Source organism: Mastacembelus armatus, chromosome 15 (assembly GCF_900324485.2).
Source record: "Mastacembelus armatus chromosome 15, fMasArm1.2, whole genome shotgun sequence".
In the NCBI taxonomy this organism is placed as follows: domain Eukaryota; kingdom Metazoa; phylum Chordata; class Actinopteri; order Synbranchiformes; family Mastacembelidae; genus Mastacembelus; species Mastacembelus armatus.
This window is the reverse complement of record NC_046647.1, coordinates 5,656,432-5,670,696: the sequence shown is the minus strand read 5'-3', so window position 1 is coordinate 5,670,696 and position 14,265 is coordinate 5,656,432. Positions and strand designations below refer to the sequence as shown.

General features: G+C 41.1%; 1 protein-coding gene across 1 annotated transcript in view; it reads left to right on the top strand.

Annotated features, from left to right (window-relative positions):
* The first annotated feature begins 127 nt into the window (after nt 1-127).
* The window catches only part of thada (THADA armadillo repeat containing), a 79,454-nt gene continuing 65,316 nt past the window's right edge, over nt 128-14,265 (top strand). Inside the window, exons 1-21 of the mRNA XM_026308625.1 lie at nt 128-204; nt 672-753; nt 1,578-1,687; nt 1,822-1,952; nt 2,420-2,568; nt 2,709-2,741; nt 2,832-2,880; nt 3,202-3,395; nt 4,209-4,303; nt 4,984-5,207; nt 5,383-6,101; nt 6,357-6,511; nt 6,635-6,790; nt 6,973-7,080; nt 7,220-7,343; nt 10,156-10,301; nt 10,541-10,769; nt 10,868-11,003; nt 11,173-11,309; nt 11,604-11,750; nt 12,709-12,869. Of these exons, the coding sequence (XP_026164410.1) occupies nt 681-753; nt 1,578-1,687; nt 1,822-1,952; nt 2,420-2,568; nt 2,709-2,741; nt 2,832-2,880; nt 3,202-3,395; nt 4,209-4,303; nt 4,984-5,207; nt 5,383-6,101; nt 6,357-6,511; nt 6,635-6,790; nt 6,973-7,080; nt 7,220-7,343; nt 10,156-10,301; nt 10,541-10,769; nt 10,868-11,003; nt 11,173-11,309; nt 11,604-11,750; nt 12,709-12,869 (3,276 nt within the window). The 5' untranslated portion in view covers nt 128-204; nt 672-680. The remainder of the gene's footprint in view (nt 205-671; nt 754-1,577; nt 1,688-1,821; nt 1,953-2,419; nt 2,569-2,708; nt 2,742-2,831; nt 2,881-3,201; nt 3,396-4,208; nt 4,304-4,983; nt 5,208-5,382; nt 6,102-6,356; nt 6,512-6,634; nt 6,791-6,972; nt 7,081-7,219; nt 7,344-10,155; nt 10,302-10,540; nt 10,770-10,867; nt 11,004-11,172; nt 11,310-11,603; nt 11,751-12,708; nt 12,870-14,265) is intronic.

The window sequence follows — 14,265 nt, the reverse complement described above, 5'->3', positions numbered from 1 at the left end:
ATTTTATTTATCGTTTATACTAAAATTGAAACATATATGTTTTTATAAAGTAGACTTGAGATTATTGCTGTTAATTGACAGTAAATGTTTTATTCTGAAAAACGTCTACCGGAAAAAGAAGGCTTGTTATCCTCAACTTGACGTTACTGTAATTAGCGTTATCTGAAGCAGTTGGACTCTAAGTAAACCACATGCTGAACTGAGGTGAATTCTAATTTTATTCAATTAAATTATAGCTATATCACTTTATTAAGCTGTTCGACTCTGTGCAAGTGTCGTTGTTATACTGTTCCAGTGTTTATGTCTTTCTCACATTTTTATTTGAGACCGAGATTCAATGCTAGAAAAGCTAGCATTAGTTGGCTAGCAGCCCTAGCAGCAGGTTTAGCCAAAGCTACGGGGAGATGCAGTTACCTTACAAAGTGCGTACGCAAAGTTATTAGTTATATGTGTATTTGTGCGTGTGGATGGGATTGGAATGAGAAAGAGAGAAGAACAGTGATGATGTGCAGATGATCTACAGGGACCAGTAAAGTGCCAGTGTTCTCCTCAGTTTTGACAGATGTGTTTACCCCCAATTGGTATTCCCTGTAACAAAGCCATCGTGAGACTTTTTAGTTGGACAGATACACAATCATGAAATTATATAACTGGTGGTGCTGCTCCCACAGGGTGGAGTCATGGTGGTGAAGAAGACAAAAATCAAAGTAGAGGCTGTGGCATTGGACGAGGAAAAACTGCAGGAGCTGATAGGTAATGAGGCCAAACTACTGATGAGCAAACTAATTGTGGTTAATAAAAACAATTAGGGCTGCATAAGTAATCAATTCATCAAAAATAAAATTGACTGGATTTATAAAATTGACTTCTATAAAAGAATATAGAGAAGTCTGTTTTTAACATTTTATTGTGAAACCTTAAATGAGTTTGCTACACAAAAAGAAAAAGAAACATTAAAACAGATCTTTTATCAAAGGCAATTGTTTACTAGAATTTCACACCGAAAGCAAAAGTGTGTAACACATAATAATGAATATTGGACTGTTACTGTTGAAGCGACATGCTTTCAGGCATGCACTGGAACATTGCTAGACATTATCCTGGTGAGCAGCATGTAAGATGACAACTCTGAGGCACATGGACCAGACATTACCTGGACTGTTTTTTTTAATTGGCCTCAGAACCGTAAACATTTACCTGGATAACTGATTATCTGGCCACATAAAACCACAAAAGCTAGAACAAGAAAGCACCAAGACTATCCACGTAACAGTATAAAAATTGTTTAATCATGGAATAACTTTCACTCTTCTGTGCTTCTGCCATTTTCATCTTTACAGCTGCTCACCATGTTACTGTGACTAAATAATTGATAAATACATTCTATGCCAATTATCGGTTTTTATTGAGTTTATTGATTAGCTGTTGCAGCCTTAAAAACAATAAAGACCTGTAAATAATCCTGTAGGTACTCTTCAAATGGTATTACATCACTAAGAGCACATTGTCTGCTCAGTTTAGATGTGTTATATGTATCATTGTAGTTAATGTTAAAATGTGTGCTTGCTCTTCCTTAGCGTCTCTTTCTGTGGATGGTAGAGAAGATGGAGTCAGGCAACTTTCCCAGACTCTGCAGTCATTTTTGAAGCTTGGAGAGCCAGTACAGCAGATCCAGCTGGTTAAAAAGGTTTACAGCAAAAAGATTAATCTGCATTTTGTTGTGATTCAATAAATGTTTTGATGGAGCAGGTACGACATTCTCTTAGCAGTGTTACTGCTAATGTATGACAAATGTATATGTATGTGTCCATACTACATCAGGCAGGATCCCTGCTGGAGGTACTGAGTGAAGAGCAGTCTGATGGCGCTCTTCTAGAGGCCTGTCTACACACCCTGGTTCTGGTCTACACATCCCTGCAGGCCAAGAACCCCCTGCGACGGGCCATTGCTAGGTACAGACATAAGTTTCAGTATATTTGTTTAAATCACACCATTTCAAGTAAGTGAACTGGAGTCACTGCCTTTTAGGGACATAAGTGGTCACTGGCAACTAGCGTTTCTTCATAGATTTTTCTCTGTCCTCAAAATGTAAGAGGTGCTCTGTGTTCTTAAACTTAAATCTTAAACTTAAAAATTTTGATATCCATATAAATGAAAACACATATTCATTAAATAAATTAAATATATTTATTATAGCTGGATTACACTTTTGATGTGTCTGTTCAGGTACCACATTTAAATTTTCATTTAATTTTAGTTTGATGTCAATTGAATTGAATGCTAAAAAATACGTGTTCATAAAAATATGTCATAATGGCTTGAATGTTGCTCTCTTGATATAGACTTTAATAGTTCATTCTGATTTGTTCCATAGTAACATCTCATCTGTGTGTCTCAATGAGTCTGTTTTACTTTCCAGTGCCCTGGGTTCAGTACCAGCCTGGCTTCAGGAGCAGACTGTAAACTGTTTGTCTGCTTGCTTGTCTGACTGCCTGTCCCACTCGGCTTTAGACAAACATCCACACTTTGTGGACACCATCACTACCTGTCTGGATGGCTTCCCTGTTGGTGAGTGCATGACCACTTACCTTTTGCTTTTGCAGATTTACATTGGGTTACTTTTGATTGCTACAGATATTAGATACATCTTGCTGCAATTTCTGTTGTTAAGCTAAGTCAGTAACTTAGTAAAATTGTCTTATTTCCAGGTGAGAGATGTATTACCAAACTCCTGCCTGAAGGTTAGTGTCTGTTTATTTGTTTGTTTTTGAGAAAATGCCATGTTTCTCCATTTCCTCAACTTTATTTGCTTGTTTTTTTTACCACTGTAGTGTTGCAGTTCCTTCATGAAGGATTGACTGAATACCTTAATCAGAACAGGTATAGAGGCATATTCAGGATTTTTCCATATTTATTTAACTGTTTTGTGGATTAGTTTATTCTTGACATTTACGTGTTTCTCAAGATTAAAAGCTGATAATCATTATTCAGCCCAAATAATCACAGTTGTAGCTTTCATTTCCCTTTGCCCAAAAGTATAAATTATGAAATCTTTCAGGGGTGTGGTTGAATTACACTTGGATGTTTTTTTTGCTCTATATGAGAATAGATCCAAGAGCCAGGCTTCATGTTAATACACTAGCTACACTAGTAGCTTTCTTTTGATCTATTTATCTCTGTCTCCCCCTACTGTTATCCAAGTGGACTAGCAGGTCGTCACATAGCCCAAGCTCAGCTGATGCAGTCCTGTCTGGCAGTGGTGAAAACCTCAATGCTTGTAGTCCAGAGATGCCAAGAGAACATCAGTGCTGCTCTACAGGCTAAACAGGATCACTGCAAGCTGGAGGACACACTAAGCAGCCTCATGAACTGCTACATACACATCCTGACTGATGGTAAGAAACTGGCACTTACAGCAAGCAAACATGTGGAAGTAACCATGTAACCTGTCTTCATTGCAATGCAGAAATATCCAATAACATCAAAGGGATGTGGTTTAATTTTTATAAGCAAAACTAAAGGAGTTTTTCTTTTATAAAATTTGGATGGTGCTAGAGTTGTGTAAACGAATGGTACCACCGAACAGCTGTTTCAGTGTCAGTGTGTCAATCAGCCAGTGATGCTTTTGTTTTCAGTGATGTGTTTTTATATGACCATGGTTTGTTTCATTTTTTTCTTTACGCTTTTGAACAGCTGCCATCGTGACCATTAAAAAGGCAATTTGCTATTGTCAGTTTATTGCAATAAAATCCAAAATTCAGTGCAAAAAAAAAAAAAACATGCATTAACCCTTTTCATTATCTTTATCAACTCCTGATTATGGGTTTTCTCCAGGTGCTCTGGTTTCCTCCCACAGTCCAAAAACATGTATGTCAGGTTGATTGGTGACTCTAAATTGCCCATAGGAGTGAGTGTGAGTGTGTGAGGTTGTTTGTCTCTATGTGGCCCTGTGATGGACTGGTGACCTGTCCAGGGTGGACCCCTGCCTTTCACCCAAAGAGAGCTGGGGTAGACTCCAGCAGATCCATGTGACCCTGGTTAGGAATAAGTGGGTATAGATGATGGATGGATGGATGGAACTCCTGATTGCTCCACAAATTTAAATAAAGACCATTTATACTTGCAAATAAGAAACCAGACCAAAAATACGTACTTGTATGTACTTTCCTCTTACGCCTTTACTTCTTTGTTTCTTTTTCTGTTTGTAGAGGACTTCATACAGGCAGTCCAGAGTACAGCCGGCATGGCTGTGGTTTTGTTGATCAGGTCCGTCATGGGATACGGAGATGAAGTTGCTTCTTTGGTGAGTTGAGGACAAGAATTTTGTGCTTTGTGCCTAGATTTTAAGACAAGCTACAACGAACATTTTTTTACATTTATGATTAATCTCCCATTTATTTCTTCACGTAATGAGTTGTCTATTCAATGTAATATTAAAAAGTAGTGAAAAATGCCCAGAGCAATGTTAAATTTCTTTAATTCAACCAACAGCCCATCCATCCATCCATCATCTGTAACCCCTTATTCCTAATTAGGGTTACGGGAGCCTATCCCAGCTCTCTTTGGGTGAAAGGCAGGGGTACATCCTGGACAGGTCACCAGCCAACAGCCCCTAATATCGTCAAATCCTATTGAAAAAGAACTGTATATCCTTACATTTGAGGGGCTGAATTCAGAAAATGTTGGTATTTTGCTTGCAGGATGACTGAAACAATTACCAAAATAGCTGCTGATGTTTTATCTTTTCTTTTGATTTAACCAGTTAATTAAATTTTGTTCCTCCTTTGAACAATTGTCAATCACAAAATATGTAAAGCAGTTCAATTGGTGCTTAATTAACCATTTCAATTTGAGCAGCAGTTCATTAAAACAAAATATTTAATGCAGACAAAAATGTGGTAAATGAGAGAAGTAACATTAAAAAAGTTTAATTAGCTGCTTTTCTCCTCTATTTTTATTGCTGTCATTACTTTGGTTTGTCAGGTGTGCTGTTTGCTGCAGAGCTCAGCACAGGGCTTGGACTCAGCTCCTCACTGGTTGAAGCAGAAGTGTGAGGGTCTTTGCAACAGTGGTCGCCCGCCGGGTGTCTCTTTGTATCTTTGCCATGGTGCACTGGCTATGCTGAGCTGGAAGAGGGCGCTCCCAGGGCCACAGTGGGAAAAACTTTTGCTGCTGGTTCCAAACACACTGCTGGATCTAGATGTCAGGTAGATGTACACAGCTGGTGCTGTCCAGATATGTAAAATGGATTAAAATATATATAAATAAATGCCTATTACTGTCTGACTATTGCAGTACATCTGTTTTTGGTATGTAAATCAAATGATTGCTTATGTGTTTGTTAAACACCACTATGATTTTCCCTGTTTATCTTCCTTGTAGTATAAAGGAGTCCAGCACAGCCATGGTAGTGGCTCGGGTGCTGACCCTGTGGAGTGGCGCTGCTCTTGACTGCCTGCAGGGAGCTGAGCAGCACTGCCCTCCTAGCCTCCAGCAGTCCCTCAATGGACGTTCCCGGCTCCAGCAGCACCTCCTGGAGCACATCTACACCCACTGGGAGCACCCATTAGATGGAGTCCGCCACCAAACCCACTCTTTGTTCCGCAATCTCCTTCTCGTCCATCAACACACCATCCCCTCCACATCTGACCCAACCAAGGACCCATACATCACAGAGCTCACCCAAAGCCTGTTGGGACTGGAGTGGCACATGAGGGGGAAGTATGGCTCTTTGGGTTGCCTGGTGGAGCTGTATGGTGCAGAGCACCTGCTTAAACTCAGGCCCCAGCTGCCTTCATGTCTCCTGGGCTTGATGGGTGATCAGACCCTGGCTCCTTATGCCAGTGACCTGCTGGAGAGGCTGTTTGTCAGCCACAAAGCACAGCTGGCAAGTGAGGCTGGTGCAGCAGGAAAGACAGAGGACTGGATCGAATGTTGGCACAAGACATGGGTAACCCCCCTGCTGCAGGTGTTGTGCAATGCCAGGCTGGACCAAACCACATACATCCTGGATTACTTCCTTCCCAAGCTGCTTCGCTGCAGCCCCCAAAGTCTGGCTCACATGGTGCAGGCCTTGCAGGGCCCACCGCTCTGCAGCACAAGTAAAGGCACAGTTACACAGACATCTGCACATGCATTCACATCCCATATATCTGCAGTTACTTCTGTCTCCTTCCTTCTGTTTTTTTTTTTTTTTCAAGGTTTTTCAGCTATGTATTACCTTCACAAAATATTCTGTTGTTAAAGCGAAGACCTCCTCTCATAATCTTTTCTTTATAGTGAGAACATCCTTGAACACAGAAGTTACTGAAAAATGTAGAACTATCCCATAAGCACTGCCTTTATATGCTCTTCAGGTCCTTCAGGCAGCAGGGGTGCCCTGGGAGCTTTGATGACATGTCTGCGGGCAGCCAGGGCCCAGGGTGTTGTTCCGTCCTCAGAGGAGGGTCTGTGGGGAGGACTGGTGCCCCTCTCCTTACTCCAACAAGCCCTGGTATATAAACATGATCAAGTGAGTGTGTGTCTATCCTCAAATGTGTTTTCAGTTTTCTGTCTTTATCATAAGAAAACCTTTGTGTGGCTTACGGTATATGCTTAATGTTCTCTGTCTGTGTGTCATCACGTCATTGCCCAGGTGAGGATGGATGCTTTGGGCCTGGTGTGTGAGAGCCACCGCAGCACTGAAGTTCTGACCTCAGAGGAAATGGACCTTATTCGCTACTTCCTACTGCCCAATCTTAACAGCCAATCACCAGGGGTCAGACAGCAGACAGTCAGCCTCCTGAAGAAGGTCTGCCATTCGCCATCCATAGTCTGCTGATTAAAAATATTACATTTAATTTTCTCATTTGAGTTACATTTGAAATGTTGAGTGGTAGCACACAGTATGCATACATGTATGATTCTTTAAGGGATCCACAATACAAAGAACTCTTTGACATCTTATTTAACTTGAAATCTTCTGCTACACAGTTGCTCTGTAGAGTGAAGGACAGCACTCAGCTGCTACAGAAGAGACTGATCCAGGAGAGAGACCAGGAGCAGAGCAACAGAGACCAACACACACTGCATCTGTACAGGGTATGCCATACACACAATATATTAGTGAGGAGTTTTCACTGAAGATGCAGAGCATTTGGCTGTTGTCTTTTGTGTTGATAATGCAGTCTTTTGTAGTTGAAATAACTAAAGGCTTATTTTTTGTGTGTGTGTCATACAGGTGTTCCTGCACTGGCTATGTGTGAGGCTGCTTGAAGTTTTGCTTCCTGGAGCTTCTTTCTCCAAATGCCTCATGTCCCTCCACCTGCTCTGTCTGCTCGGCCAGTTCTTTACCTTCAGCTCTGGTACGACTAATGCAGCTTGGGGTTTTCTCTACCATAGAAATGTGCAGCACCTTAGTGACCTTAGTAGTCGAGTGACCATAAAAAGGGATTTAGGCAGCATTTCAGAGTGAATGTGAAAACAGTCGTGCAAGTTCTGTGCTTGTCTGACCGGTGCATGACAGGATCATCAAACTATTTAAAAAGCTGATGTTATAACCATCTGCTCAGATAAGCTGTTTGAAAGCCATCAAATGGTGACACTGATACCAGATGTTGCTTGTCTACCAACTAGAAATGACTAAAATAGCAAATTTAGATATTCTTTACTGATTTATGTTATACTACTTGGAGAAACTTGTTAGCTGATGTTACATAAAGATACCATGACTAACAATGTTAGTAGCTTAACAAAATTAGACATGTTCACACAATTGTAACATAATTTTCTGATTTAAAAACTGCTTATCAGTATGTTCTTTCCATATAAAAAAACACATGTAAGAGTATTCCTTACCATAATATATACTAACTCAGAGCTAACAGTAGGTAACAGGCAAGTTTTATTAGCAGCTGAAATAATCACAAATACCAACTCTTTATTCTAGTTTTAGTCCATAGTACAGTCTGTCATCCTGTTCTGATGTAATTCACCCTACACTGATTTTCCAGTTTTGACACTGTGTGTCAAAAACCTGTGTAACTTAGGGCATTTTTCAAGAAAACGTGCTGAAAATATACACATAGGAAGCTCAGGGCATCTGTCACTTTTTTTCACCAGTTCTAGAATGGTGCCTGTTAGGTGGCAGCCAGTTACAGCAGCTCCAATACCTCCTCCCCTGCCCTCACCATCTGACTCCTCATCAACACAATACACAGGCCCAGCCTTTGCCACAGAACAGGTGAGGAAGGAACTAGCTAAACTAAAGACCAACAAAGCAAATGGACCAGATGAGATCAGTCCCAGAGTACTTAAGGTGTGCGCTGGACAGCTTGCAGAGGTTTTTCAGAAACTCCTCAACCTCTCTGAGGCTCAAAAAGGTGCCTAAGTTATGGAAAGATGCAGGGGAAGATGCCATCTCTTTTTAATGCACAGAGCATACTCCCATCTGGAGAGGCAGGACGGCACTGTGAGAGTTATGGTCTTTGACTTTTCAAGTGCTTTTAACACCTTTCAGCCCCACCTGCTAAGTGCAAAGATGCAGGATATGGAAGCAGACATAGTGGAGTGGATCAAAGACTACCGTGCGGCCACAGTTTGTTTGCTTAGATGGCTGCATATCTGATGTGGTGATGAGCAGCACTGGTGCACCCCAAGGAACTGTAATGGCACCATTCCTGTTTACAATCTACACACTCAGGAATCTGTCACCTCCAGAAGTTCTCTGATAACTCTTCAATCATCACTTGATAAAGCTCAATATCAAGAAAACCAAAGAACTGGTGGTGGACTTTAGGAGGAGCAGGAAGACCCCAGTCCCTGTCTCCATCCTTGGAGACGAAGTAGAGATTGTGGACTCCTACAAATACCTTGGAGTCCACATTAACAACAAACTGGACTCTTCAAGAAAGGACAGAACAGACTGTTCTTCCTCAGGAGACTCTGTTCCTTTGGCGTGTGCAACAATCTACTGAAGACGTTCTCTCAGTCTGTAGTAGTGAGTGCACTGTTCTTTGCAGTTGTGTGCTGGGGAGGTGGCATCAAGGCTGCTGGCAAAATCAGTTTTTGGACTGGAACTGGGCAGTCTGGAGGCTGTGGCAGTGAGGAGGATGGTGGACAAAATTAACTCCATACTGGACAATTCTGCCCATCCACTTCATGAGGAACTGTGGTGAATGGGAAGTTCATTCAGCCACAGACTAATTCCTCCTAAAGCCAAGACTGAGAGATTCAGGAAGTCTTTTGTGTCCACGGCCATAAGACTCTATAATTCCACAATATAAACAATAACGCACACAGACACACACACACACACCACATACACACGCATGCACACACACACACAAACCCCCAAAAATAAATACTTTACTACATACAAGTTAATTACTTTACTTTATTAATTACTATTAATTAATATAATTTAAATAATATTAAATTTAATAACTTTAAATTAGAATAACTGCTGCAACAATTGAATTTCCCCTTGGGGATTAATAAAGTACTTCTTCTTTTTCTTCTTCTTCACTTTTATGTCCTTTATATATAAAACCTCTACCTCACTTCCATCTATCCATAATCTATATCCTTTTATTCCTAATTAGGGTGATGGGGAATATAAATTGTTACAGCATCACAAAATTATGTAAATATAATTAATGTACAAATGGGTCTTCTGAAGGCTTTTGGTTGGCTAGACTGAGTCATGAGCCCAGAGAGAATTTTTATTCTTTTTAAATGTCATCCATTGATTGCAAAGGAAACCCCAGAACCCAGTTAGCACCTAAGACCCCTCACAACCTAGGGAAACTGCTATGTACACTAAATATGCTCCTTCTGATTTACAGTATTTTAATAATATCACTGGCAGAGCAACAGCTTTTTAAATCTGTTTAGACAGGGAAAGTATTAATTCAGTGAGTAATTATAATGTAAAAAAGCCAACATACACTCTTACCTTTTTGCTTACTTTTAACACAGTTATAAGAGATCACTGAGTTCCACCATTTTCATAATTTCATTTGCCTGTTATTGTTGGACTACTACTACTACTGGACTACATCTTTCTATTGGTACCTGAACCAGCAGTCTATCTACAACTGGCCAGTCTATGCTTTGATGCCAACCTGTGCCTTACTCTCTTCTCTTGTGTTCTCCACATCTCTGTCTTTTCCTCAGGGCCTAATGTGTTTGCCCTTGGTGAGGTTGTGAGCTCTGCACATGCTCAGAATGTCCTCTACTGTGTTTCCAGCAACTTCCTGGAGGTCAAACAGCTGGCAGCAACATTACTACAGCAACTCCCTTCATCAGTTGTGGGACTACAGGTTAATATAAAGGTTTTTATTTTGTCAAAATAGTTTTGTTCTTTTACCACCATTATCTTTGTGTGATTGGTAGTCTCTTTAGATTGCTGGTTTATAACAGATTTTTGACCTAACATTTCAAAGACCTTTTGTTAGATCTCTCTCTGTCTGTGGTTTATCAATCAACTAAGCAACCTAATTCAGTAACTGGTTTCCACTGGTGAGCCATTTTTCTGTTCTCCCTTTGGTTGTGTTGTTAGGTGCCCGAGAGGATGTGTGCTGTACTTCAGGCTGCTCTGGACCTCAGTACCAGCACAAAACCATTTGACAGTGTTACAGCAGCCCACCTGCTCAGCCTGCTGCTGCACCAGCCAGACCTCAGACAGGCTCTGCAGCACTGTGCACAAGAGCAGGGCCTGAATTTCCAGCCTCCCTCCGCACCACCCCAGGCCTCTGAGGCACTCATCTTGGAGTACAACACTCTGGCTGGTTAGTTTCAGATTGTAGATTTGATGTTTGTGTTGAACATACACTAAATCGACTGTCACACCTTAAGCATATGTGTTGTGTTGTCTGTTGGCCCTCAGTGGTTCAGTTCTTGTTAAGCTGTCTGCAGTCTGAGGTGTCGAGGGCAGAGTCGTCTCTCTTACAGGCAGCTGCTTCCCATCCTCTGTATGGCAGAGCTCACTGCATCACAGCTGTACTACAGCATCTAAACACTGTGTGAGAACAAGAATCGCAACAACACACACACACACACCTCCTGCTTCCATTCAAGTTCAGCAGCACATTGGATTTAAAGAGCAAATTAAGCGATGGACTTAGCTGCCTGCTTACATCTGTTCTGTTTTGGTGCTTATGTGATAAAGTACATGTTTGTGTCTGTGTTTAGGAGTTTGACCCAGACTAAGCAGTGGAGAAATCTGGTATCAGAGCTGATTGCTGTGTGCTACAGGATGTCTGATGTGGTCTCTCCTGTAGTCCAGAGCTCCTCCCCAGAAGGACTCATTCCTATGGATACTGATTCAGGTAATCTCATTTCTCAATATGGTTCTGGGAGCCGAAATAGAATAAAGGACGCGAAAATCTCGGAATACAATGAAATACTGAGGGGTTTATTCCAAACAGTACAAGGTAGGCAATGTTACTGTTTGGGGGGAAAATAATGGGATCACTCACACTTTCAATAAATTTTTATATATTTTTGTGGACATTCAACTTTGAAATTTTTATCCCACAAAAACAAATACATTTTTTTTCTTTTGCACCTCAAATTACCTTTAGTTAATGGAACATGATGTGTTTTTGTGTGTATTTTTAAAGAGACCTCACCAGACCTGCAGAGGATCCTGCGGGAGATCCAGCCGAGGGACACCAATGACTTCTTTACCAGTGCTAGAGAGCTGGACACACACCGAGGAGATGATCACACACACTGTCAGACCCCACACACACCATCACTGGACACAGGTGGGTTACACATTTCATTACACATTTAATGTCACACAGGAATATATCTGTTTTTTACTCTGTCATTTTGAATTGTGGTAAAAACGATCTGAGAGTTCACATTTTACTGCTTTCACTCACATTGTTTGCTTCTGATAGAGGTGGTTCAGTTACTGAACCCCGATGGTTTTATTAGTTAATTTTCAGTAAATTTTTATTTATTGTGAGCCCTGATCTAAATCCTATTAAACATCTGTGGAAAGAGCTGAAACATGCAGTCTGGAGAAGGCACACTTCTAACGTGACAGCTGGAGCAGTTTGCTCACGAAGAGTGGGCCAAAATACCTGTCGACAGGTGCAGAAGTCTCATTGAGAGTTACAGAAATTGCTTGATTGCAATGATAGACTCAAAAGGTCAAGCAACAAAATATTAAGTTAAGGTTACCATCATTTGTGTCCAGGCCAGTTTCAGTAGTTTTTCTTTTAAATCTTCTGTTGAACCACAATTCAAAAGCAATGTGTGATTTTTCATTTGTTCATTCATTTTTTTATTTATTATTCATTTAGTCAGTTTCAGGTTATTTCAGTGAGCTTTGTGGGTTTTTCTTTCTTTAATGGAAGGGTACCAAAAATTTTGTCTGTGTATCACTGCCTGTTGTTATACTGATGTCCTGATGGGGGCAGTGTTTGGCCTTTTTTAGGTGGTGCACAGCTTGTCATGTCTAAATAACCGTAATTTTATAGTGACAAGGAAAAAAAAAAAAAGGCCAGGTGTAATGTGTGTGTCACTAAAGTGACGCAACATAAACAATAAACTCATGTGAATGGGGACTTAATACAGTTTGTTTTTAATATAAAACTTTAATGTGGTAGATTAGATAAGAAGGTGAATAAATATTTTAGGTTAAATTATTAGGTAATAATCCAAAAAGTGGCTCAAATGTCATTTTTTCCATGTATGTGACATTGTTGGTTCCAGGTGGTGAGGGCTACAGGGTGACAGCCCAGATGGTGCTGGTATGTTGCTGGCGGAGCATGAAGGAAGTGGCCATGCTGCTGGGACAGCTGTGTCAGAGCCTGCCACTGCACTACATCAGTGACAACGCACACGCACACACTGGGCTCATCACAGAGGAGCAGGTGAGATCCTAATGAACAGAATGTACCACTCCTCAACACAAACTGAGCAACTTTCACTTCTATTGATTTGCTTCAGGTACTGACTTTGCAATTAGTGGATACAGGTAGGGAAAGACTGGTTTTGGCTCAAATCCTGTCTTTTGTCACTGCTTTCCATTTCTAAGCAGGTGTAACCTTGGGTACAACATAATGACTGCTCCACCATGCCACCGCCATTTATCCATTTTCTGCACCTTGTCTAAAACGTGAGTTATGGTAGCTGGCAGGTTAAGCAACACGATCAAGTCATTCCTCTTCCCAGCAACATCTTCCCACTCCTTCAGGGAGATTTTGTCAAACTAACGCTTTATTTACTGTATATTTAAACTTGTTCACCTGCGGCAGCAACTCACTCCCAACCCAAAGGGCGGAATTCACCATTTTCCAGCTGAGAACCAGTCACATGCAAACTCTTACTTTCTGCTTCACACTAGATTTCAAACCTCCCCAGTGCATTGCACTTAAATACAATTTCTTCATCACTGTCATTAAAAAAAAATCATACACAACTACATTACACAGTAGGCAGTTGCTAGACTCATTACCATGCATGAAAATTATCAATGTGTTCCACACAGCATGATATCCAGATCATAAATGTGGTGGGAATGGAGCAGTGATATTTGAAATGAGTAGTCAGGCAGAAAAGGTTGGATAGATAGATGACCACGTGTTAGCTGAATTTGTTACAGATCAGGAACAGTCTTAGGTACTAAAATATAAGCAAGTATGAGCCTTGCTTCAGTGTATTTTGTGCATGGCAGTAACACTGCACATCTGACAGGACTCCTCAAACATCTGCTGCAACTACTTTTCACTGTCTTCTCAGTATTTTTATTGCTTTGAAGTCACATTTTGGGACTGCGATGGCGACCACACCAAACCAAGCTATAACAGCTGAGCTTTGGTAGGATGCTGCTGAGAACACAGCCCTTGATATTTTTTTCTTCTTTATGTTTGTATATGTATATGTACTAGGGAGTAGTCTCTCTGTAACTGTGTGTGTGTGTGTGTGTGTGTGTGTGTGTGTGTGTGTGTGTGTGTGTGTGTGTGTGTGTGTGTGTGTGTGTGTGTGTGTGTGTAACACCATGCTGGGAGGCTCTTCAATTAGCATCCGCCCTCATTAGCGCTATGCTTTCATTTATGTCCCGAGCCTGCTGGTTTAACAGCCGCGACGCCCCTCCCTTTCCACTGCATTCTTTCCAAATCACTTCCACCACCAGTTCCACCACCAGCAGGAAAACAACACACACACACAGCCATATACACAGACTGACACACAAACTCACACAGGAATAGTTGTCTGAGTGGTTCAGCATGTGAATGTCCGTAATAACAAGGGTACCAGACATAGACT